General features: G+C 42.2%; 1 protein-coding gene across 1 annotated transcript in view; it reads left to right on the top strand.

Moving 5' to 3' along the window:
- Positions 1 to 23,527, top strand: part of LOC126418805 (putative fatty acyl-CoA reductase CG5065) — a 129,712-nt gene that overhangs the window by 18,559 nt on the left and 87,626 nt on the right. The window contains exon 3 of the mRNA XM_050085742.1: positions 20,057 to 20,202. Within this exon, the coding sequence (XP_049941699.1) occupies positions 20,057 to 20,202 (146 nt within the window). The remainder of the gene's footprint in view (positions 1 to 20,056; positions 20,203 to 23,527) is intronic.

Here is a 23,527-nt window from a genome sequence, read left to right as displayed (position 1 = left end):
ACGCACGGATGCACGCCAAGACCGTAGGATCCTACGCAGTGCCGTAGGGGACCGCACCGCCACTTCCCAGCAAATTAGGGACACTGTTGCTCCTGGAGTATCGGCGAGGACCATTCGCAACCGTCTCCATGAAGCTGGGCTACGGTCCCGCACACCGTTAGGCCGTCTTCCGCTCACGCCCCAACATCGTGCAGCCCGCCTCCAGTGGTGTCACGACAGGCGTGAATGGAGGGACGAATGGAGACGTGTCGTCTTCAGCGATGAGAGTCGCTTCTGCCTTGGTGCCAATGATGGTCGTATGCGTGTTTGGCGCCGTGCAGGTGACCGCCACAATCAGGATTGCATACGACCGAGGCACACAGGGCCAACACCCGGCATCATGGTGTGGGGAGCGATCTCCTACACTGGCCGTACACCACTGGTGATCGTCGAGGGGACGCTGAATAGTGCACGGTACATCCAAACCGTCATCGAACCCATCGTTCTACCATTCCTAGACCGGCAAGGGAACTTGCTGTTCCAACAGGACAATTCCAACTGAGGCGCCAGGTGGAAATGGCATGGCAAGCCGTTCCACAGGACTACATCCAGCATCTCTACGATCGTCTCCATGGGAGAATAGCAGCCTGCATTGCTGCGAAAGGTGGATATACACTGTACTAGTGCCGACATTGTGCATGCTCTGTTGCCTGTGTCTATGTGCCTGTGGTTCTGTCAGTGTGATCATGTGAAGTATCTGACCCCAGGAGTGTGACAATAAAGTTTCCCCTTCCTGGGACAATGAATTCACGGTGTTCTTATTTCAGTTTCCAGGAGTGTATATCTGGCGTTCCCGTCTCGCCGTGCACCAGAGTTACGTTCACTGGAAGCAGCCATGCGGTGGGCTCACAGCTCCGGCCAGGGCCTGACACAGGGCAGCCGCAGGTCCACACTGAGCACCTCCTGTCGTGCGGGGAAATACCTCGGCCCTCCTCCTCCTAATCCCTGTGCTACACCGATATCCCTTGTGGTCCAACACAAACTGCTTCAGGAATTATTAAAGCTGGTGTCTAAGCAATGTGCAGAATATACTCACAATGCATCTTGAAGATGTTTGTCACATCTGTCTGGTGGTCTTCCTCTAGGCCTCTGGTGCTCTCTCGGACTCCACTCCAGTGCTAGCAAATGCTGCTGCTTCAGAAAATGTGCCACACGGCATATTAAACAATTCGCTTCACAAACTGAATACAGGGTGTCACAAAAAGGTACGGCCAAACTTTCAGGAAACATTCCTCACACACAAATAAAGAAAAGATGTTACGTGGACATGCGTCCGGAAACGCTTAATTTCCACGTTAGAGCTCATTTTAGTTTCGTCAGTATGTACTGTACTTCATCGATTCACCGCCAGTTGGCCCAATTGAAGGAAGGTAATGTCGACTTCGGTGCTTGTGTTGACATTCGACTCATTGCTCTACAGTACTAGCATCGAGCACATCAGTACGTAGCATCAACAGGTTAGTGTTCACCAAGAACGTGGTTTTGCAGTCAGTGCAATGTTTACAAATGCGGAGTTGGCAGATGCCCATTTGATGTATGGACTAGCACGGGGCAATAGCCGTGGCGCGGTACGTTTGTATCGAGACAGATTTCCAGAACGAAGGTGTCCCGACAGGAAGACGTTCGAAGCAATTGATCGGCGTCTTAGGGAGCACGGAACATTCCAGCCTATCACTCGCGACTGAGGAAGACCTACAACGACGAGGACACCTGCAATGGACGAGGCAATTCTTCGTGCAGTTGACGATAACTCTAATGTCAGCGTCAGAGAAGATGCTGCTGTACAAGGTAACGTTGACCACGTCACTGTATGGAGAGTGCTACGGGAGAACCAGTTGTTTCCGTACCATGTACAGCGTGTGCAGCCACTATCAGCAGCTGATTGGCCTCCACGGGTACACTTCTGCGAATGGTTCATCCAACAATGTGTCAATCCTCATTTCAGTGCAAATTTTCTCTTTACGGATGAGGCTTCATTCCAACGTGATCAAATTGTACATTTTCACAATCAACATGTGTGGGCTGACGAGAATCCGCACGCAATTGTGCAATCACGTCATCAACACAGATTTTCTGTGAACGTTTGGGCAGGTATTGTTGGTGATGTCTCGATTGGGTCCCATGTTCTTCCACCTACACTCAATGCAGCGCGTTATCATGATTTGATACGGGATACTCTACCTGTGCTGCTAGAACATGTGCCTTTACAAGTACGACACAACATGTGGTTCATGCGCGATGCAGCTCCTGCACATTTCAGTCGAAGTGTTCGTACGCTTCTCAACAACAGAATCGGTGACCGATGGATTGGTAGAGGCGGACCAATTCCGTGGCCTCCACGCTCTCCTGACCTCAACCCTCTTGACTTTCATTTATGGGGGCATTTGAAAGCTCTTGTCTACGCAACCCCGGTACCAAATGTAGAGACTCTTCGTGCTCGTATTGTGGACGGCTGTGATACAATACGCCATTCTCCAGGGCTGCATCAGCGCATCAGGGATTCCATGCGATGGAGTTTGGATGCTTCTATCCTCGCTAACGGAGGACATTTTGAACATTTCCTGTGACAAAGTGTTTGAAGTCACGCTGGTACGTCTTATTGCTGTGTGTCTCCATTCCATGATTAATGTGATTTGAAGAGAAATAGTAAAATGAGCTCTAACATGGAAAGTAAGCGTTTCCGAACACATGTACACATAACATATTTTCTTTCTTTGTGTGTGAGGAATGTTTCCTGAAAGATTGGCCGTACCTTTTTGCAACACCCTGTATACATCACAAAACTGCTACTCGAAACACACTTGCACATAAAGCACTGTGGGAGCTGTAGCTGGTGCGGCGACCGTTTCCAGACTTTGGAATTATGTGAATGTTTACTTTCTAAGCTATGTCAATAGAAATGGTTGGTCAATCGCGAATTAATTTACCGATCCTGAAATCGACATCAGCTGCAATATCCGATTTTACACGCCAAAACGACGATATTTGGTAGTCGAAATACATATCTCTATAACTCTAAATAGGATGTCCAGGACTTTTTGATTTTTAACTGCTTGTTTGAATGCACTGCCAGTGAGAGAAAAATTTCTGAGTCCTGCAGTTGCTGTTGTGTTCATCACTTTTCTGAAACGCTGAATGGGCTTAGCTTATATTTCCTCCTGCAGTCAGGGATGTTCAGGCTCTTAGTTTTTATTTTCCTCTCTTGTCGAGGCACACTGGTGTCTAAGCACAGCATATCTAAAATTTCATGACATACTTTGAAACCCATCACAGACCACGAGAAGAAAACACAAACAGAATTCGAAGCATTGTCCTACAAAAGAGAAAAATGACTGGAATTTTAGGTCAATTTTCGATGTCCCACAACTACCGGTCTGGAGCTGCTCTAAAGCCACAATGGCGGTGCAGGGGGAGGGAGACGGCATTCCACCTGTCCGAACCAGTGGAAGCTGGTCTGCTTGGACTCACCTCTGAACACTCAAACAAAAAAGACACCACATGACTCTCAGACGTCACAGATCTTTCCGCAGCTACCTTGTTCTGCCCCTGTGTTATTCGAGTCAGTCTGTAGAGGTTACTATGTCCCACCCAAAGGATGTCTTATGACTGTCAGATGTAGCGGAACTTCCTGTGAATGGAGCATTCTGATTTGTTCCTGCTGAATTTAAACTCGAAATTGCTTATGCTGGTGTGGGAGCACTGTCCACCACTTTCCGCAGACGGGTAAATTACTAGAAGTGCAGTGAAAAACCATTTTGTACAGACCGAATAACATACAGCAAGCATATTGCACTGACAGTTAAACCCTGTAAAAGTGGTTTACAGATCATAAAACATGGAAACTATTGCCAGAGACACTTGCTCAGTTACACAGCTTCTGCTACTGTCGAGGAAAGCTTGAATTTTTCGGCGTGAAACCGATCTCTCCAACCAGACTATATCACCACAAACAATTGTACCACCGTACCATAACCATGTAGTAAACACAATTAGTATCCTGCACCATACAAAATAATCACTTCTGCATCCTGCGTATAGCTATCGACCACCAGACACTCGAACATATATCGCAAAGACAGATAGATCCCAAAAAACATAAGCACATGCACCATATATAGTCGCAACACTAGATATTTCCTGTGCTGTCACAAGGCAACAAGGCAGCTGCTCCCCCTTCCCCCCCCCCCCCCCCCGACCACACACACACACACACACACACACACACACACACACACACACACACACACACTCGCCTGATGCGTAAGCAGAGTTCCCTCTGTGGACAGCGGTCACTCTCCAAACTGGTGTATAGACGGTTCGCTGGTTCCCCTGTCAACAAAATGTCTCATCACGTTGATCTCGTGATGCTATCAGCTGATGACAATGCAGCACGGTTGCAAGGGTCATATAAATGTGGACATATTGCGAACCCTTTCACACTGCCTTCATCACACGATGCAGATACTGTTTGTTAGTGTAGGAAATAGCCATCATAAGAGAGGAGGTACAAAAACTATGTTCCTTAGCCCAAACACTTCATAAATTCAGTAAGCTTTCATCTCAATTGGCCATCTCTTCCTATGTGGGTGGGAGTCACATAGTATTCACATCTAGAGCAAACCTCTAGATGATCTCTCTATGCGTCCTGTAACTCTTCCTGCAACATTGTCTACGATTTAATTTGGAACTGACGAGAAGTAAGAGGACACTAGACCCACTGCAGTCGACACCTCATTAAGGAACAGAACAATCTGAGTTCCACGTAATCAATTAAACAATCTGTGACAGCCGTCTTATTGCTGTCCACGAAAAATAACTGTTTCCCTGGTTCCCGTTGCTTCCATGTCAACTTTCTGTCATGTTCCTCTTGCTGTCACTTACACATTACCATGTACAAGAATTTTCCTGCACCAAGTAGACATGCAAGTACTCCCCCATTCTCCATCAATTTCCCCATTTTTTGGCGTATTTTCCTTGAATTTATACTTATTTTCCGTCAATGTTCGTTATTTTCCCAATTTTCCAGCACTTCTGCTCATGTAATCACGACATCACTTCACACCACATATTCTAAAATTGCTTGTGAATGTAGTACAGTTGTCAACACCTAGTACAAAAAAATGGTTCAAATGGCTCTGAGCACTATGGGACTTAACACCTGAGGTCATCAGTCCCCTAGAACTTAGAACTACTTAAACCTGTCTAAACTAAGGACATCACACACATCCATGCCCGAGGCAGGATTTGAACCTGCGACTGAAGCAGTTGTGCGGTTCCGGACTGAAGTGCCTAGAACCGCTCGGTCACTGCAGCCGGCACACCTAGTACAACTGCACAGTTTTCCTGTAAGTGTGTGTGGCTGTATTGGTTTCATGTGTGTGTGTGGGGGGGGGGGGGGGGGCGGCATGGCACAGGGTAGATCCAGGATAGGATCAGGATAGAGCTCGTAAGTGGGTGCACAAAGCATTACATCAGAGATCCACCACGTGTTATGGTCAGGATGGGGTTCGAAGGGGACCTACAATTGTGATGGCTGCGGCAGAGTTCGGAGGCAGGTCCACCACGAATGACAGATGGGATAGTATTAGAAAGTAGATCTACCATGTATTATGGCCACGATATGGTTGTAAGGTGGACCCATCATGCGTTATGGCTGGGATAGGGTTCGGTGGATCCACCACACGTTACTGCCAGGACATGGTTTGAAGGTGCATCCATCGCTATATGTTGGGGGTGGGGTCTGAAGATTTATTCACCAGTGGTAGTTTTGGTGTATGGTCAGGAGGGGCCCCCACATGAAAAAAATACAGAGACACACATACATACAGAAAAATAGCATTGAGAACTGTACTACATTTACAAGTAATTTAGTATGCATGGCAAGATGTGATCTCATGGTCACATGAGCAGAAGTGACATAAAATCGATAAAATTACGAAAATTGACGGAAAATACGTATAAGCTGACGGAAAATACGCCAAAATGCGAGGAAATTGAGGGATAATGAGGGAATACTTACGTGTCTACTTGGTCCAGGAAAATTCTCGTGCATGGGGACGAGCATGTGAGAGCAAGAGGAATATGAGAAAAAGTTAACATGGAAGCACAGAGAACCAGAGAAACAGTCATTTTTTGTGAACAGCAAACAGACGGCTGGAATACATTGTTTATTATGGATGACTGCCAAATGTAGAGTAATAAATTTACATCTGTCAGATTACAAGCCCAGATGTGACTCCAAAAGAGAATTGCATTACTGGATTGGGGACTGCAATACACAACTACAGAATGTATCACGTGTTTGACCCTGTCAAGACTGTTTATGTGTTTGAAACTGTAACAAACAGTAATTACAACGAGCTTCTCTGTACTCTCTATCAATCACAGCCATGCAGTGTCGGCTAACAAATATCTTACAGACCAGTTGCTGCATAGTTTTTAACAACATTCTGCTGTATGCCTATTGAGGTATTAGCGATACATATCAGTTGACTGCTGTCTTTGATGCTTTCCTGGAATGGGAAACTATCTGCCTCTAAATCGACATGGACCTGTGTTAAAGGATGATAGAAAGTAGATGGAGTAGTCGACTGGGATGAGTTGTAAAGAGGTAGACTGATGGTGCATTCTAGAGAGAGGGAGATGTTGCAGCAGGTCATTTATCATGGATTTAACGATCTTTTTCCTTTGTTCTCTCAGGAATGTATCAGTTGTTTGATGGAACTTATGTTCAACTCGTATAAAATTGTGTTCAGCAAGTGACTTGGAGCACTTTCTACCTGCGACCGTTAACAGCAAACCTCTCCATACAAAAGTCAGCAGAGGTCTTCTGGCACATGTATGATGAATTAAGTCCACCAAACTGATGGAAAACCTTTGTTGCCACCCTCCTCTAGACGAACAAACGTGCGTGCAAAGTAATCCAGTCCCCTGCCACCTCTCAGACATTAATCAAATCTTCAGTTTCATAACTGCAGTGATTCTAAATTAGCAACAGGTGTTTGTGAGGTACTGCAATTCCTGTGTGTACATGTACTTGACAGGCATCGTGTGTATGGAAGAGACCGTGTTCTGTTCAAGTGGTCAGTGCAGCATGGCATGTAATTCCACATGTCATACACTGCTGCTATGCATTTGTCTGTTTCCTCGTAAGATGTCATAGTTTCGTGCATTTTCCATCGCCGATGATCATTTTATAGGACTGGTGCTAACATAGCATAATTTCTGAACTGTATTCAGATGTTGTATAGTGAGCACTATACACCTCTGGAAAACTATATAATGTCATGTACGACAAAGAATCTATGTTTCTTCTTTCCTTTGGTGTAGAAGGAAGTTGTTTTATTGACCTAAAGTTTCTCGCTATAATGTGTGGTGTAGAAAACTTGCAGTGTGATTGTACATCAGGTACTGGCAATATATTTCCTGCATTGGGGTTTAACAGCATTGGATTCCATGTGACTAATATATTGGAAACCACACTACTTTAACATTTAGCATGTGTAAGTGCAGAACCATATAGCCTTAGGAGTGTGTGTTTATGTTCTACAGTCTCTCTCTCTCTTTCCAATGTTTTCCTGGTATGGAATCCAAACACTACAACAATACTGCTGTCCTGATAGCACAAGTGATTTACATAAAATGTTTCAAACTCCTTCCATCTGGAGCTCCATCATGTATAAAACATACATTTCTTCTTCTTCTTCTTCTTCTTCTTCTTCTTCTTAATCATCTATTACATCACCACAACACTCTCAAGTGTATCAAGCAGATATTTACTGTACACCAATAAATGGTGCTAAGCTCCTCATCATGCAAGCATCTAGAGACATCGTGTGTAATTAGATGAGTGATATGGGTAAGATTGGTTCAGAATGGTCATCACGGAGCAGTAGTTACAGTATTGGAATGAGAGCACCGCTTTATATCACAGGCGTTGGTCTGTTATGCAAGTTTGGAACATGTGTTATGCCCTTCCCGAAAGCCACATATCAAAATATATTGATTACATGGAACTCAGCTTGTTCTGTTCCTTAATGAGACATTTAATGTAGTGGGTATAGCGCCCTCCTACTTCTGATCAGTTACAAATTAAGTCATAGACAATGTTGCAGGTGGGGTCGGTTAAAGACGGAGAAACAGTTAGAAGATGCATAGAGAGATAATCTAGAGATTGCTCAGGATCCACAAATGTGAGAATACTTTGTGACTCCCACCTATATAGGGAGAGATGGTCAATTATATTAAAATCGTATCGAATTCATAAAGTGTTTCACCTAAGGAACATAGTTTTTGTACCTACTGCCTGATGATGGGTATTTCCTACACTAAGAAAAGGTGTTTGTGTCTCGTGATGTAGGCAGTGTAACAGGGTTCACAATATGTCCACATTTATATGACCCTCGGTACCGTGCTGCAATGTCGTTGGCTGACAGCGTCACAACGTCAATGTGATGAGGTGTTTTGTCGATGTGACAACTCATCGTAAAGTGGTGGTTTGGACCCCGAGTAATTTAGTAAAATGCATCGAAATTATCGAAAATCTGGTAAAATAACGAAAATTGACGGAGAATGCGTAAAGTTGATGAAAATATGACAAAAAATGTGGAAGGGTGAGGGTACTCACATGCTCGCCCGGGTGTATGAAAATCACTCTGTTCCTCCACCAGTGGGGTTGACAACTGATAGTGCACACTATTCGTGCTCTATGTGCTTAAGTCCTGAAAAAAAACACCCCTTTGTTCCACATGCAGTTATGCATTTGTAAATCATAAAAATGAGACATGCAGTGTCCAAAGGGTTGAAGGTCAGGATGACTACTGCCTGAAACACTGCAACAATGACCACATATCCAGGCGCAATATCCACCACCAATATGGAGAATCAATGCTGTGGGTCTCTTCAAAAACAGAACACTGAGACATCTGCTACTCCATTGCTATGGAAGATGAGATTAAATGAGGAGGTCATCACCTTTGGATAGCTGTTTGGAAGCACATCACAATGCCAAAAACTCTTCCAGTTTTCATACACTGAGATGTCTTCCACATTTTTGTCAATAACAAACACCATCTCTGTCTTTTATTTCAATCATCTCGTGTATTGTGGGAGTAGCTTAACTTACACCACACAATATCCAGCTTTCTGATGAATCGGAACGAGTTAATGCTAGTTTAGAAGTTGATGCTGTCCTCATAGTCATGGTAGAAAAACAAAATATATGGCAGTGTACAAAGCTGTAGTAGTACAGTGCTTGGATGCGTTACAGTAGAAAGACAGTGTATCAATCTGCTTATCAAATAACAACACAGGAACCCTCTCTTGTGATTGTTAGTTTGTGGGATCTGGTCCTCCTACATTACAAGTTTGTGCAAGTGACTTCAATCACTGGCCACCTGCTCCAGTGGACCAATACATGTATATTTTCAACGTACGATTATACAGCCAACCGGTTGCAAATAACTGTTTGGGATTCGAAACCCACTAAGGGTGTCTTCATCAGAATGAAATTTTGATAAATCCTCTAAAATGATATGTAGAAAATTATATATGACAAAGAAACACATTAACCATGATAAAATTTTCATGATGTACAGAGGTTACTTACATGAAATTACATTGCTAAAAAGCAGTGGTCAGAATTTAGAGCAGCTATGCTCAGGTCAAAAGTGAAATGAAATGTTCCAGCCTTTGCCATGTGTGCCTAGCTGGGAACAACTTCAGACTGATTGCCCAAATGGTTTACATTGCTGCCACAAAAACAATACACGTTGCGCCACCTGTCAGGCCCTGGCAGTGACATGTGCCCATTTCAAACATTATAACAGAAATAATTGAAAAAAAGGCGGTTAATTTTAAAAACAAAATATAAAGGAAGAGAGCTTATTACCTTTTTTAAAATATACAGCAGTCAAGCAGATTAAGTAATACTAAGAGTCTTCTGTTAGCCTTTACAGAAATTATTATTATGTAAAGGATATAATGATATAGAAAAATTTTATAAACAGCTGTACAATCCAAAAAATATTTGCATGAAGGTAACTTTAGCAGCACATATCAATGAGATTCGAAGAAAATGTTTCAGAACTAGAAGTAGGAAAATACAGTAGAAAGAGACGAATCAAAATTCTTTGAGCAGTGGGTTGAAAGCATTGAAAAAAATTTGTTATGTAGCTGTAACGGTTCACTCAGGATGAGACAATCGTTCTTAGAAATATGCTTGAAAATCTCCAGCTCTTCGAGCAATCAAGCCTATCACCTTTCTTTTCTCTATGTAAAATGGAAATTTCTTCAACACATTTCAGTTTGTATCCAGAAATTAACATATGATCAGCAAAAAGTGGAATTGTTTACATTAGTGCCTCCTTTCCCAACAAATGCTCCTTGTACCTGACACTAAAAGACCTTCCAGTTTGTCCTATATAATAAATGGGACACGTATCACAGGTTCTTTTATACACTTCTGAATTGTGTATAGGCGCAACTGTGGACATCAGGTTGTGAATTTTTTTTTTTTTTTTTTTTGTAAGTTATTGTTCGTGGAAACGCTAACTTCGAATCCATATTTTTTAACCAAAATAGGACGAATTTTACACAAAATAGGGCCTAAAAATGGAATCAAGAAAACATTTTTGTACTTCTTACTGTCAGAAACAGCGCTTTTGTCTGAAGTGGTCACTTTAGCATCAGTTTCAACTTTGAAGATCTTGTCAACTAATGTGGGATCATAGCTGTTATTAACTGCAACAGTTTTTATTATATTCATTATGCCTGTCAGGTGACAAAGGTACAGATGGATGAATGGAAAAATGCTTCTTGTGGGAAGAGGATGCATTGAACTATCAGGCACAATTCTACCTGTATTAGCGGCCTTTCAAAAAATACTGAAAGTGAGTCTGTTATTTGCAATAGTGATACTGAGGCCAAGTAATTAAGCTGACTGTCATTATTTTCTAGTTTGCAAGGGAACACCATTAAAAATTTCAAACAAATGCTGCATTCCTTTCTGGGAACCACTGTATATGATCAAAATGTCGTCTTTGTGCTGAACATAAGACAAAATACTAAGATCAGCAGCTGAAACATTGTTGAAGAATCTCTCTCACAGCGAATTAATGAAAATATTGGCCAAGACGTCTGCCGGTGGGTTACCCATTGCCACGCCATCAGGCTGATGGTGTAATTTGGCACTGAAAAAAAAAAAACAGTTGCATTTTACTGCTATTCTTAGCAAGCGAAATAGGTCAGTGATTTGTTCATCACAAATACACTCCTGGAAATTGAAATAAGAACACCGTGAATTCATTGTCCCAGGAAGGGGAAACTTTATTGACACATTCCTGGGGTCAGATACATCACATGATCACACTGACAGAACCACAGGCACATAGACACAGGCAACAGAGCATGCACAATGTCGGCACTAGTACAGTGTATATCCACCTTTCGCAGCAATGCAGGCTGCTATTCTCCCATGGAGACGATCGTAGAGATGCTGGATGTAGTCCTGTGGAACGGCTTGCCATGCCATTTCCACCTGGCGCCTCAGTTGGACCAGCGTTCGTGCTGGACGTGCAGACCGCGTGAGACGACGCTTCATCCAGTCCCAAACATGCTCAATGGGGGACAGATCCGGAGATCTTGCTGGCCAGAGTAGTTGACTTACATCTTCTAGAGCACGTTGGGTGGCACGGGATACATGCGGACGTGCATTGTCCTGTTGGAACAGCAAGTTCCCTTGCCGGTCTAGGAATGGTAGAACGATGGGTTCGATGACGGTTTGGATGTACCGTGCACTATTCAGTGTCCCCTCGACGATCACCAGTGGTGTACGGCCAGTGTAGGAGATCGCTCCCCACACCATGATGCCTTGTGTTGGCCCTGTGTGCCTCGGTCGTATGCAGTCCTGATTATGGCGCTCACCTGCACGGCGCCAAACACGCATACGACCATCATTGGCACCAAGGCAGAAGCGACTCTCATCGCTGAAGACGACACGTCTCCATTCGTCCCTCCATTCACGCCTGTCGTGACACCACTGGAGGCGGGCTGCACGATGTTGGGGCGTGAACGGAAGACGGCCTAACGGTGTGCGGGACCGTAGCCCAGCTTCTTGGAGACGGTTGCGAATGGTCCTCGCCGATACCCCAGGAGCAACAGTGTCCCTAATTTGCTGGGAAGTGGCAGTGCGGTCCCCTACGGCACTGCGTAGGATCCTACGGTCTTGGCGTGCATCCGTGCGTCGCTGCGGTCCGGTCCCAGGTCGACGGGCACGTGCACCTTCCGCCGACCACTGGCGACAACATCGATGTACTGTGGAGACCTCACGCCCCACGTGTTGAGCAATTCGGCGGTACGTCCACGCGGCCTCCTGCATGCCCACTATATGCCCTCGCTCAAAGTCCGTCAACTGCACATACGGTTCACGTCCACACTGTCGCGGCATGCTACCAGTGTTAAAGACTGCGATGGAGCTCCATATGCCACGGCAAATTGGCTGACACTGACGGCGGCGGTGCACAAATGCTGCGCAGCTAGCGCCATTCGACGGCCAACACCGCGGTTCCTGGTGTGTCCGCTGTGCCGTGCGTGTGATCATTGCTTGTACAGCCCTCTCGCAGTGTCCGGAGCAAGTATGGTGGGTCTGACACACCGGTGTCAATGTGTTCTTTTTTCCATTTCCAGGAGTGTATCTTTTTCAGTAGTAAGTAGCTTTTTTTCAAACCTACGTGTATAGTTAATAGGATCACCACATATCCATGATATCAACAGCAGATGGTATTTGTTTTCGATATCAAAAGACAGAGTTCTCTGCCAGGTGACATTAGCAAAATTTTTATAGTTTGTTGTTTCACTCCATTGTATATTATAAAAATAACGAGGAGACAGATAGAGAGAGAGAGAGAGAGAGAGAGAGAGAGAGAGAGACTGTGCTGTCAGCAGAATCTGTGACACCATTACACTGTCGTACTTCTAACATAGTAATCATAGAAATAGAGATCAGGACATGTACCATTAGATATTGATGAATTGTAGATGTAATGCTTCTGAATTTCTTTGTGCAGTTCACTTGTATTCTGCTCAGTTGCGAATACCCTACTGTACCTTCGTGTGCTATTTTTCTCGTGGTACCCCTCTGCCTAGTCAGTGATGGGTGGACGACTAGACAGCCTTCTAACTAACTGTCGGAATGTGATGGGATTTCGAGAGAATTAGCAGAGGCATCTGACTTGGCAGGGGACATCTCTTACTTGTGGAAATCATGTGGATTCAAATTGTGATTTCGAAGACTGGAAGATTCGTGGGAATACGGCAGGTAAGCGATACTCACGAGAGGGGAGTTGAGAGGTGAGCTTAGTACCACTACTTCTAAGTGTTGTGGGCAAACATATTACAACCACTCACATACATCTCGCAAAGTGACAGCACTGAGAAAATTAGGAGCCAATATGAGGATTTTTACCGAGAGACAGTCAGCAGCAGGAGTTTCGTATTTTGTTTTCTCGATAAATAAGATACAACATTCTCCCATGTGGTTGGTTTGCCTATAAACAGATGGATTGATATCGTAATAGGAAGATGAAATTTACATTAACACTTATATGTTTAATTCGCAAGCCATTGTACAGGGTGTGGCTTAGGGCACCCTGTACCACTACAAGTCATTCCCTTTCCTATCCCACCCGCAAATAGTGCGAGGGGAAAAGACTGCCTATGTGCCTCCTTATGAGCACTAATTTCTTGTATCTTACGTTCATGGCCCTTCAGCAAAATGTATGCTGATGAAGGTAGATTCCTTCCTACGTCAGTTTCAAAAGTCAGTTCTCAATAGTGTCCCTTGTGAAAAGAACATCGTCTTCCTCCAGAGATTCCCATTTGAGCTACTTGGCGATGTAATCCAACAGTTGGAAAGAAATTATTCACTATGCAAAGTGACTCTTGTGATCATTTTAATTACCTACCTAGTCTATCAATATGATATCAATGGCGTCCCACCAGGTCAGTGGAGGTGAGGGCGAGATCTTTTAACAAAATTTCAATCTCCCACCTTCGCAGGGAAAGATGACCATCGTAACAAAATCAGCTGCATTACCGAATTTATAATATGATACATACACCAATAAAGGTGTTACCTGGTCGGATGAGGCTCGTTTCAAATTGTATCAAGCGGATGGACGTGTGTGGGTATGGACACAACCACATGAATCCGTGGACCCTGCATGTCAGCAGGGGCTGTTCAAGTTAGTGAAGGCTCTGTAATGGCGTGGGATGTGTGAAATTGGAGTGACGTGCGACCCTTGATACGTTTAGATACGACTCTGACAGGTGACACGTACGTAAGCATCCTGTCTGATCACCTGCATCCATTCGTGTCCACTGTGCATTCCGACGGGACGCACTTGGGCAACTCCAGCAGGACAGTGCGACATCTCACACGTCCAGAATTGCTACAGAGTGGCTCCAGGAACACTCTTCGAGAGTTTAAACACTTCCGCTGTCCACCAAACTCCCCAGACATGAACATTATTGAGCATATCTGGGATGCCTTGCAATGTGCTGTTCAGAAGAGGTCTCCACCCCCTCGTACTCTTACAGATTTATGGACAGCCCTGCAGGACTCATGGTGTCAATTCCCTCCAGCACTACTTGCAGACATTAGTAGAGCCCACGCCACATCCTGTTGCGGCACTTCGGTACACTCGTGGGGCCCTAAACGATGTCGGGCACGTGTGCCAGTTTCTTTGAGTCTTCAGTGTAGTATAAACGTGATAGTTACAGCTCCTCTGTGCTGTTACCTTAAGAGACTTCGTATTTGATGAAGCATTTGATTACTTTAGCAGAATTCGAAAGTGAGGAAGTATCCTGTGACAGAGGTAGCAGGTGATGGCGGCAGCGGCTCCAGGTGGTCGGCCACTGGCGAGTTGTTTAGTGGAGCAGGGTGCCTGTGTTGTCATACGTCAGTGCATATGAGACCTCAGATACGTTTAGCACTACGATCTGTTTGTGGCGGAAATTTAATTACTTGATTTGCATAATGTTTGCGTGAGATACCCAGATGTTGAATATATATTTTTACTGTGAAGAACGATCATCGTAGGATAGTGGTGAGTGGTTTAAGTAATCTTTTTGACTCCTGTAAATAATTTGATAGGGTAGTGCAAACGGGCTCTTTCCCTCTATTTCTGATATCGAAATTGTGTCAGCTCTCCCTTTGTCCCTATCATTAGCCAATAGGAACACAGTCTTCTGAGGAGAGGTGGAAACCTCCATCTGCATGTTTGAAGAAGTTGGTTCATACATACAAACAGGAAGTAGCATCCTGAGAGAGACAGAGCCAGGAAGTGACAGAATGGCGACACTTGATGCTTTCTTTGGGGCCGTGAGATAAAAAAAGGCCCATATTCAGTCCATGGTCAGTAGTATTTACTATCGTGATATGTAATTAGGACAGTGGGCAGTTTTCGACCTCCGTGGCAGCGTCCGAATGACGGACACACGTGCCGAGGAACCCAAACAGTGGCTTCTATACTGCACTTTGTTCCATTCTCTGGTGCTTACAGTTATTACATCATGGGAAGCTTGGGGTGGGAGGTTCAGATGTGAGCTCTTCCAAAGTGGGGGAGCCTGTCCCCCATAAACTGACTGAATAAAGTGAATATGCAGCTATAGCTAACACTTGGTTCAAGAATCATAAAAGAAGGCTGTATACATGGAAGAAACCTGGAGATACTAAAAGGTTTCAGATAGATTATATAATGGTAAGACAGAGATTTAGGAACCAGGTTTTAAATTGTAAGACATTTCCAGGGGCAGATGTCGACTCTGACCACAATCATTAGTTATGAACTGTAGATTAAAACTGAAGAAACTGCAAAAAGGTGCATATTTAAGGAGATGGGACCTGGATAAACTGACTAAACTAGAGGTTATGCAGAGTTTCAGGGAGAGCATAAAGGAACAATTGACAGGAATGGGGGAAAGAAATAAAGTAGAAGAAGAATGGGTAGCTTTGAGGGATGAAGTAGTGAAGGCAGCAGAGGATCAAGTAGGCAAAAAGACAAGGGTTATTAGAAATCCTTGGGTAACAGAAGAAATATTGAATTTAATTGATGAAAGGAGAAAATATAAAAATGCAGGAAGTGAAGCAGGCAAAAAGGAATACAAATGTCTCAAAAATGAGATCGACAGGAAGTGCAAAATGGCTAAGCAGGGATGGCTAGAGGACAAATGTAAGGATGTAGAGGCTTATCTCACTAGGGGTAAGATGGATACTGCCTACAGGAAAATTAAAGATACCTTTGGAGAAAAGAGAACCACTTGTATGAATATCAAGAGCTCAGATGGAAACCCAGTTCTAACCAAAGAAGGGAAAGCAGAAAGATGGAAGGAGTATATAGAGGGTCTATACAAGGGCGATGTACTTGAGGACAATATTATGGAAATTGAAGAGGACGTAGATGAAGATGAAATGGGAGACACGATACAGCGTGAAGAGTTTGACAGACCACTGAAAGACCTTAGTTGAAACAAGGCCCCGGGAATAGACAACATTCCATTGGAACTACTGACAGCCTTGGGAGAGCCGGTCCTGACAAATCTCTACCATCTGGTGAGCAAGATGTATGAGGCAGGCGAAATACCCTCAAACTCCAAGAAGAATATAATAATTCCCATCCCAAAGAAAGCAGTTGTTGACAGATGTGAAAATTACTGAACTATTAGTTTAATAAGTCACAGCTGCAAAATACTAATGCGAATTTTTCACAGACGAATGGAAAAACTGGTAGAAGCAGACCTCAGGGAAGATCAGTTTGGATTCCGCAGAAATGTTGGAACACGTGAGGCAATACTGACTCTACGACTTATCTTAGGAAATAGATTAAGGAATGGCAAACCTACATTTCTAGCATTTGTAGACATAGAGAAAGCATTTGACAATGTTGACTGGAATACTCTCTTTCAAATTCTGAAGGTGGATGGGGTAAAATACAGGGAGCGAAAGGGTATTTACGATTTGTACAGAAACCAGATGGCAGTTATAAGAGTCGAGGGACATGACAGGGAAGCAGTGTTTGGGAAGGGAGTGAGACAGGGTTTTAGCCTCTCCCCGATGTTATTCAATCTTTATATTGAGCAAGCAGTGAAGTAAACAAAAGAAAAATTCGGAGTAGGTATTGAAATCCATGGAGAAGTAATAAAAACTTTGAGGTTGCTTGGAAGAGCAGTTGAATGGAATGGATAGTGTCTTGAAAGGAGGGTATAAGATGAACATCAACAAAGGCAAAATGAGGATAATGGAATGTAGTCGAATTAAGTCGGGTGATGCTGAGGGAATTAGATTAGGAAATGACACTTAAAGCAGTAAAGGAGTTTTGCTATTTGGGTAGCAAAATAAGTGATGATGGTCGAAGTAGAGAGGATATAAAATGTAGACTGGCAATGGCAAGGAAAGCGTTTCTGAAGAAGAGAAATTTGTTAACATCGAATATAGATTTAAATGTTAGGAAGTCATTTCTGAAAGTATTTGTATGGAGTGTAGCCATGTATGGAAGTGAAACATGGATGATAAATAGTTTGGACAAGAGGAGAATAGAAGCTTTTGAAATGTGGTGCTACAGAAGAATGCTGAAGATTATATGGGTAGATCACATAACCAATAAGAAGGTATTGAATAGAATTGGGGAGAAGAGGAGTTTGTGGCACAACTTGACTAGAAGAAGGGATCAGTTGGTAGGACATGTTCTGAGGCATCAAGGGATCACCAATTTAGTATTGGAGGGCAGCGTGGAGGGTAAAAATCGTAGAAGGAGACCAAGAGATGAATACACTAAGCAGATTCAGAAGAATGTAGGCTGCAGTAGGTACTGGGAGAAGAAGAAGATTGCACAGGATAGAGTAGCATGGAGAGCTGCATCAAACCAGTCTCTGGACTGAAGACTGCTACAACACCAACATGATTTCAATTTCGTGTCATGAGACCCTTCCTCTCCAGCACAGATTGAGTCTCTTTCCCATCACTTACCAGATGGGGGAGGAAGGGGAGGGGCAGTGGGTATGGGAGAGAGGGTTGTGGGATTTCCTATAGGGGGAAGGGCTAATTAATCATTTGATTTAATTAATTAGTCAATTAATTTGAAATCAAAAGTGTGCCTGTATCAGAGAGGTGGATGGGAGAGGGGGTTGTGATTTCCCACAGGGTGGAGGGGAGGTGGTAGATGGGGGGGGGGGGGGGGGGAGAATGGAGTGTTTTCAGAAAGGCAGATTCTCACAAGGATGGACTATCCCTAGGGGTTCATAAAATTAATCCACAGAATAATAAGTTAAGGGGAGGGGAAGGGGGCCATAAGTCAATCAAGTATGCCACTCAATGTATGCAACCCACACTAACGAAATGTTTCAGTTCCAAAATGTGTCAGTTCCCCCACTACTATTGTCAGTTGCTGATTTCCACAATTCAATGTCTCGGTAAGTCTTTGCATTTCAAACCTACACACACACACACACACACACACACACACACACACACACACACACACACACACAAATTCTCCCTCACTGTGTATTACTAAGTGTTTTCATGTGTACGATTTACACGATTTACACAGCAGTCTTCACATCTCAGTTAATATTACAAATGCACATAAAATGGACAAAAGAATTTAAAGTCTTTCTATATTCATGTAATAATACAAAAACATATTTGTCCATTACAGAAAATGAAATAAATTGCAATTATGTTTTGATATTATTACCAAACACAGGTAAGCTGTGCCAACGAAGACATGAATACCTAGTGTAAGAAAGTGAAAGAAATGACAGATAAAAGAAAAAAAATTACCTGTCACTACTGGCTGTATCTTCAGAAGAGGACACCCAGTAATGACAGGAGCCTCCACCCTGGCTCTACAGTGAAACAGGTTAGCACACTCCCACATCCAGCCCCTCACTGCTACTGTGGGGCCTGCGACACTGCTGACACAATGTAGTAGGGGGGCCAGGCTGTCGCACTGGTGAGCCACGTTCGGCCACGACAATTCCTGGCACTGCTTCGCTTCTCTGCTCATTAAAAATAAGTAATTAATTACAAATATAATGGAAGGAAACATTCCACGTGGGAAAAATTATATATAAAAACAAAGATGAGGTGACTTACCGAACAAAAGCGCTGGCAGGTCGATAGACACACAAACAAACACAAACATACACACAAAATTCAAGCTTTCGCAACAAACTGTTGCCTCATCAGGAAAGAGGGAAGGAGAGGGGAAGACGAAAGGAAGTGGGTTTTAAAGGAGAGGGTAAGGAGTCATTCCAATCCCGGGAGCGGAAAGACTTACCTTAGGGGGAAAAAAGGACAGGTATACACTCGCACACACGCACATATCCATCCACACATACAGACACACGCACATATCCATCCACACATCCATCCACATGTGTGGATGGATATGTGCGTGTGTGCGAGTGTATACCTGTCCTTTTTTCCCCCTAAGGTAAGTCTTTCCGCTCCCGGGATTGGAATGACTCCTTACCCTCTCCTTTAAAACCCACTTCCTTTCGTCTTCCCCTCTCCTTCCCTCTTTCCTGATGAGGCAACAGTTTGTTGCGAAAGCTTGAATTTTGTGTGTATGTTTGTGTTTGTTTGTGTGTCTATCGACCTGCCAGCGCTTTTGTTCGGTAAGTCACCTCATCTTTGTTTTTATATATAATTAATTACAAACTTATAAATAGTCAGCATGTAGTCCTATGAATACACTTTTAATTGTGTATGCAATCTTTTGTTTGGCTGAATTGTTCCACATAATAAAGTTTATTGTAAGCCTGGTCTATGCAACATGGAACTAACTTAAAAATTTCTCATTTTGATTTTTGACCTGGAATGACATTATTAAGTTAGAATCATGAGCACTCATGTTACCAACTACTGGTGTAGTCTTGTTCTGTGGCAACTGACAGTAACATTTTAAATGAAAGAATAGTTAGGTGAGATAACTATTGATTGTTTTTCTTTCCACAGGCATTTGTGCATGTCTCAACAGCATACAGTAACTGTGACCATAAAGCACCACAAGAAATTGTGTATCCTGCCCGTGGCAACTACATGAAACTAATAGAACTTGCAGAGAATATGGATCCTGAAAATCTTGAGAAACTGACTCCAGAGTATGTTATATTATTATACACTATAAATAAAATCTCTCTCTACAGGTGCATCATAATTATTTTAGCAGTTACACGATATCTGTTGTCCCTACGCCCATTAATCTCTACAACATTACAAAACGCACATGCAAATTTCTGTCAAAACAATGGTAACACTTATGTACCATGACATAACATCTGCTAATGTCAATCATTCATTTGCCACAAACATAATTTTTTTTTATTATAGTGCAGGTATCAGTGGTAGCTCTTGGCTAAAGTTAGTGGGAGTACTGCTCTATAAAATAGCATCATTTAAAATATTGTAAAAGGGAACTTACATGTATAAAAGGAAAATTCATTCAGAAACTTGTTAAATTTCTACAAGAATAAAATCATATTCTTGTTTTCTTTAATTCAAATTGTTATTTTTCAAGCTTAATCTATTTATTTGAAAATGAAATCCATTCTTCTTGTTTTTATTTATGTGAAAAATCAATATGTTTCTGCTTGCACTCTGGATGATAACTGAGAAAAAATTTTCTCCATTAAAAGGACTCCAAGTGCATTCAGTCTTTCCAAATTCATAGTGCTTTTAAAAAAGTTTTTGTATTTTTCAGTGTTAAAAAGCAGCATTCTGCCTCTGATTTAGTTATCCAAACTGTCAACAGGATTTTTATGAGTTTTGTAATTTCACTAAGAACATCATATACATTATTTTACAAGATAAATATGAGCAGCTCTGTTAATTTGCAATATTCATGAACATCAGACCTACAGTACAATGCTTTTAGTCAAGTTTCGAGGTTTTCATTGTCAATCATGGAATAAGCTTGAGAGACCAGTATCATATCTTCTGTAGGGTGTTCATTCATAAAACTAGTGAAGCATTTCTCACTGAAAAATTTAGCAGGTACTACGTATTTAATGGAAGTATATCTGTCCATTATACAGTCAATTGCTTACTCAGCTTCTTTTAAGAGCATCTTCAAAAGATTCTCACAGTGCTTTTAGTTCCTTAATTGTAAAATAGCAGTTTCAAATTCTGTTATGTATTCATTAACTTCACTTTCTTGAGGTTGCATTTGGTTGTAAGTTATTTCAACATAAGGCATAATCCGACGAAAAAGCCATAACAAAATCTTAAAATTATCATCATACAGGTATTTTAAAATTCCTGTGACAATGGTTCCATCAACATTTGTTGTTGACTGACTGAATTTCAGTAATGCTATTTTTTAGAGATTGTAAATTTTTGTGATCTGTATGTTCAAGTTCTATGTTGTAGAGGAAGCACATGGAATGATGATGTCCATATGCTTTTTGAGAATGGACATGCATTGCAGTGCTCTTGAGAAGACTGTTAGAACAGCCTGAATGTTAGAGAACAATGTTGTCCCATTTTGTGCAATACTCACTTCCTTTTTATTTATTTATTTATTTAGTCCCGTTGATTACATATTATACAACCAATGTACAAGTAATATAGGACAAGTCAATTGGTGCAATACAGTAGTACATGAACATTTATACATCACATTGCACAGACATTTGTTTATTTACCAAGAACAATGACTAGCATGCAGTATTAAAGCCTGCATTATGCCAAAAACAGTTTAAGTAACTGTTTAAAATAGTAGAATAAGTGATAGTGCATATTTTTATGCTACTGGCATGTATAAGCAGGTAAACTTGCTTCATGGTCATGGTTTGGATTGAATATAAATTTTAACTGCATTCCTCAAGAAGAGGTTTAAGTGAATGCTCAAGAGTGTGGAATACATGGGAGTTCACATTTTCTAGTAATGACATAGTTAAATTTACATTTTATCACCACAATTCCAGTTAAACTAAAAGTAACAGCATCACACTTTATCTTTAAGGGAGTGCTTTTCGTAGGCAGTTTCCCCCACTCTTGTACCTTACAACTCTAAGTATTCATTAATTTTATAGAAAGTTTGTTTGATGAGGAATAATTTTAGTTTTCTTTTGACAACCTGTACATTATTTATTTCCTTTTTTATATTGATAGGGAGCTTATTGAAGACTTTTATACCTGACTCAGTAACTCCCCTGCGTACTTTAGTGAGAGTTGCAGAGCCTTGGTGAAAATTTTTCACCTGTCTTGTGTCATGGTTGTGGATGTAACAATTTTGTTGAAACAGTTCCCTGTTCTTGGCTACAAATAACATAAGTGAGTATATATACTGACCTGTGATGGTAAGTATCCTGAGAGATTGGAAGAGACCTCTGCAAGATGCCCCATTAGGGACCCCACATATTAGTCTCATTGCTCATTTTTGTATTCTAAAGACTTTTTCAATGCCTGCAGGATTTCCCCAGAAAATTACGCCATAGGAGAGAACAGAATGGAAATATGCAAAATATGACAACAACATTATTTCTCTGTCCACTAACTGATGGAGAGCTCTTAGTGCAAAGCACGATGAGCTGTTTCTTGACCAGCTGATCAATTTCTTCTTTCCATCTTAGGTGACTGTCTATCTGGATACCTAGGAATTTTGTATGTGTGGTTTCATTAATTTTGTGATTATTAACATGTGTTTCAGGAACTTAATTTTCTTATTTTTTGTCAGAAACTGTATCATATTGGTTTTTGAAATATTTAAGGTTACGCTATTCACAGTGAGCCATTTGTGTACTTGGGTAGAGACTGACATGGCTGTATGATGCATTGTGGAGTTGTGTCCTTTTAAGAGGATACTTGTATTGTCGGCAAACATTACTATTTTTGCTCTGTTATTGATTGTGATTGGTAGATCATTAATGTATATCAGGAAAATTAGTGGCTCAAGAATTGAGCCCTGCAGGACTCCATACTTTATATTTCCACAGTCTGATTTTAATGCTGTACCTGTTCCCCTTAAGACAACCCTTTGCTTCCCGTTCTGTAAGTATGATTCTATCCAAGTCAAAGATTTGTCTTTAATGCCATAATATGGAAGCTTTTGTAAGAGTGTGTTGTGATCTACACAATCAAATGCCTTGACAAGGTCACAAAATATCCCCATTGGATACCTTTTGTAGTTCACCTAAAATTCATCTGTTAGGTTAAATATAGAACTGTCTGTGGAGGAGGCCTTACGAAAGCCGAACTGTGTAGGAGCCAGTAAGCCATTTTGTGTAGTGTGACTATAAATCCTACCGTACACTGTTCTGTCAAATACCTTTGAGAACACCGGCAGCAGAGAGATGGGCCAATAGTTGGATATTTCATCCCTTGCTCCACTTTTGTGGATTGGCATTACCACTGCATGTTTTAATCTATCTGGGAACACACCAGTTTCCATAGATTGGTTGTGCAAATAACACAATATATAACTGA

Source organism: Schistocerca serialis, chromosome 9 (genome assembly GCF_023864345.2).
Source record: "Schistocerca serialis cubense isolate TAMUIC-IGC-003099 chromosome 9, iqSchSeri2.2, whole genome shotgun sequence".
In the NCBI taxonomy this organism is placed as follows: Eukaryota; Metazoa; Arthropoda; class Insecta; order Orthoptera; family Acrididae; genus Schistocerca; species Schistocerca serialis.
This window is presented reverse-complemented; position numbering and strand designations above follow the sequence as displayed.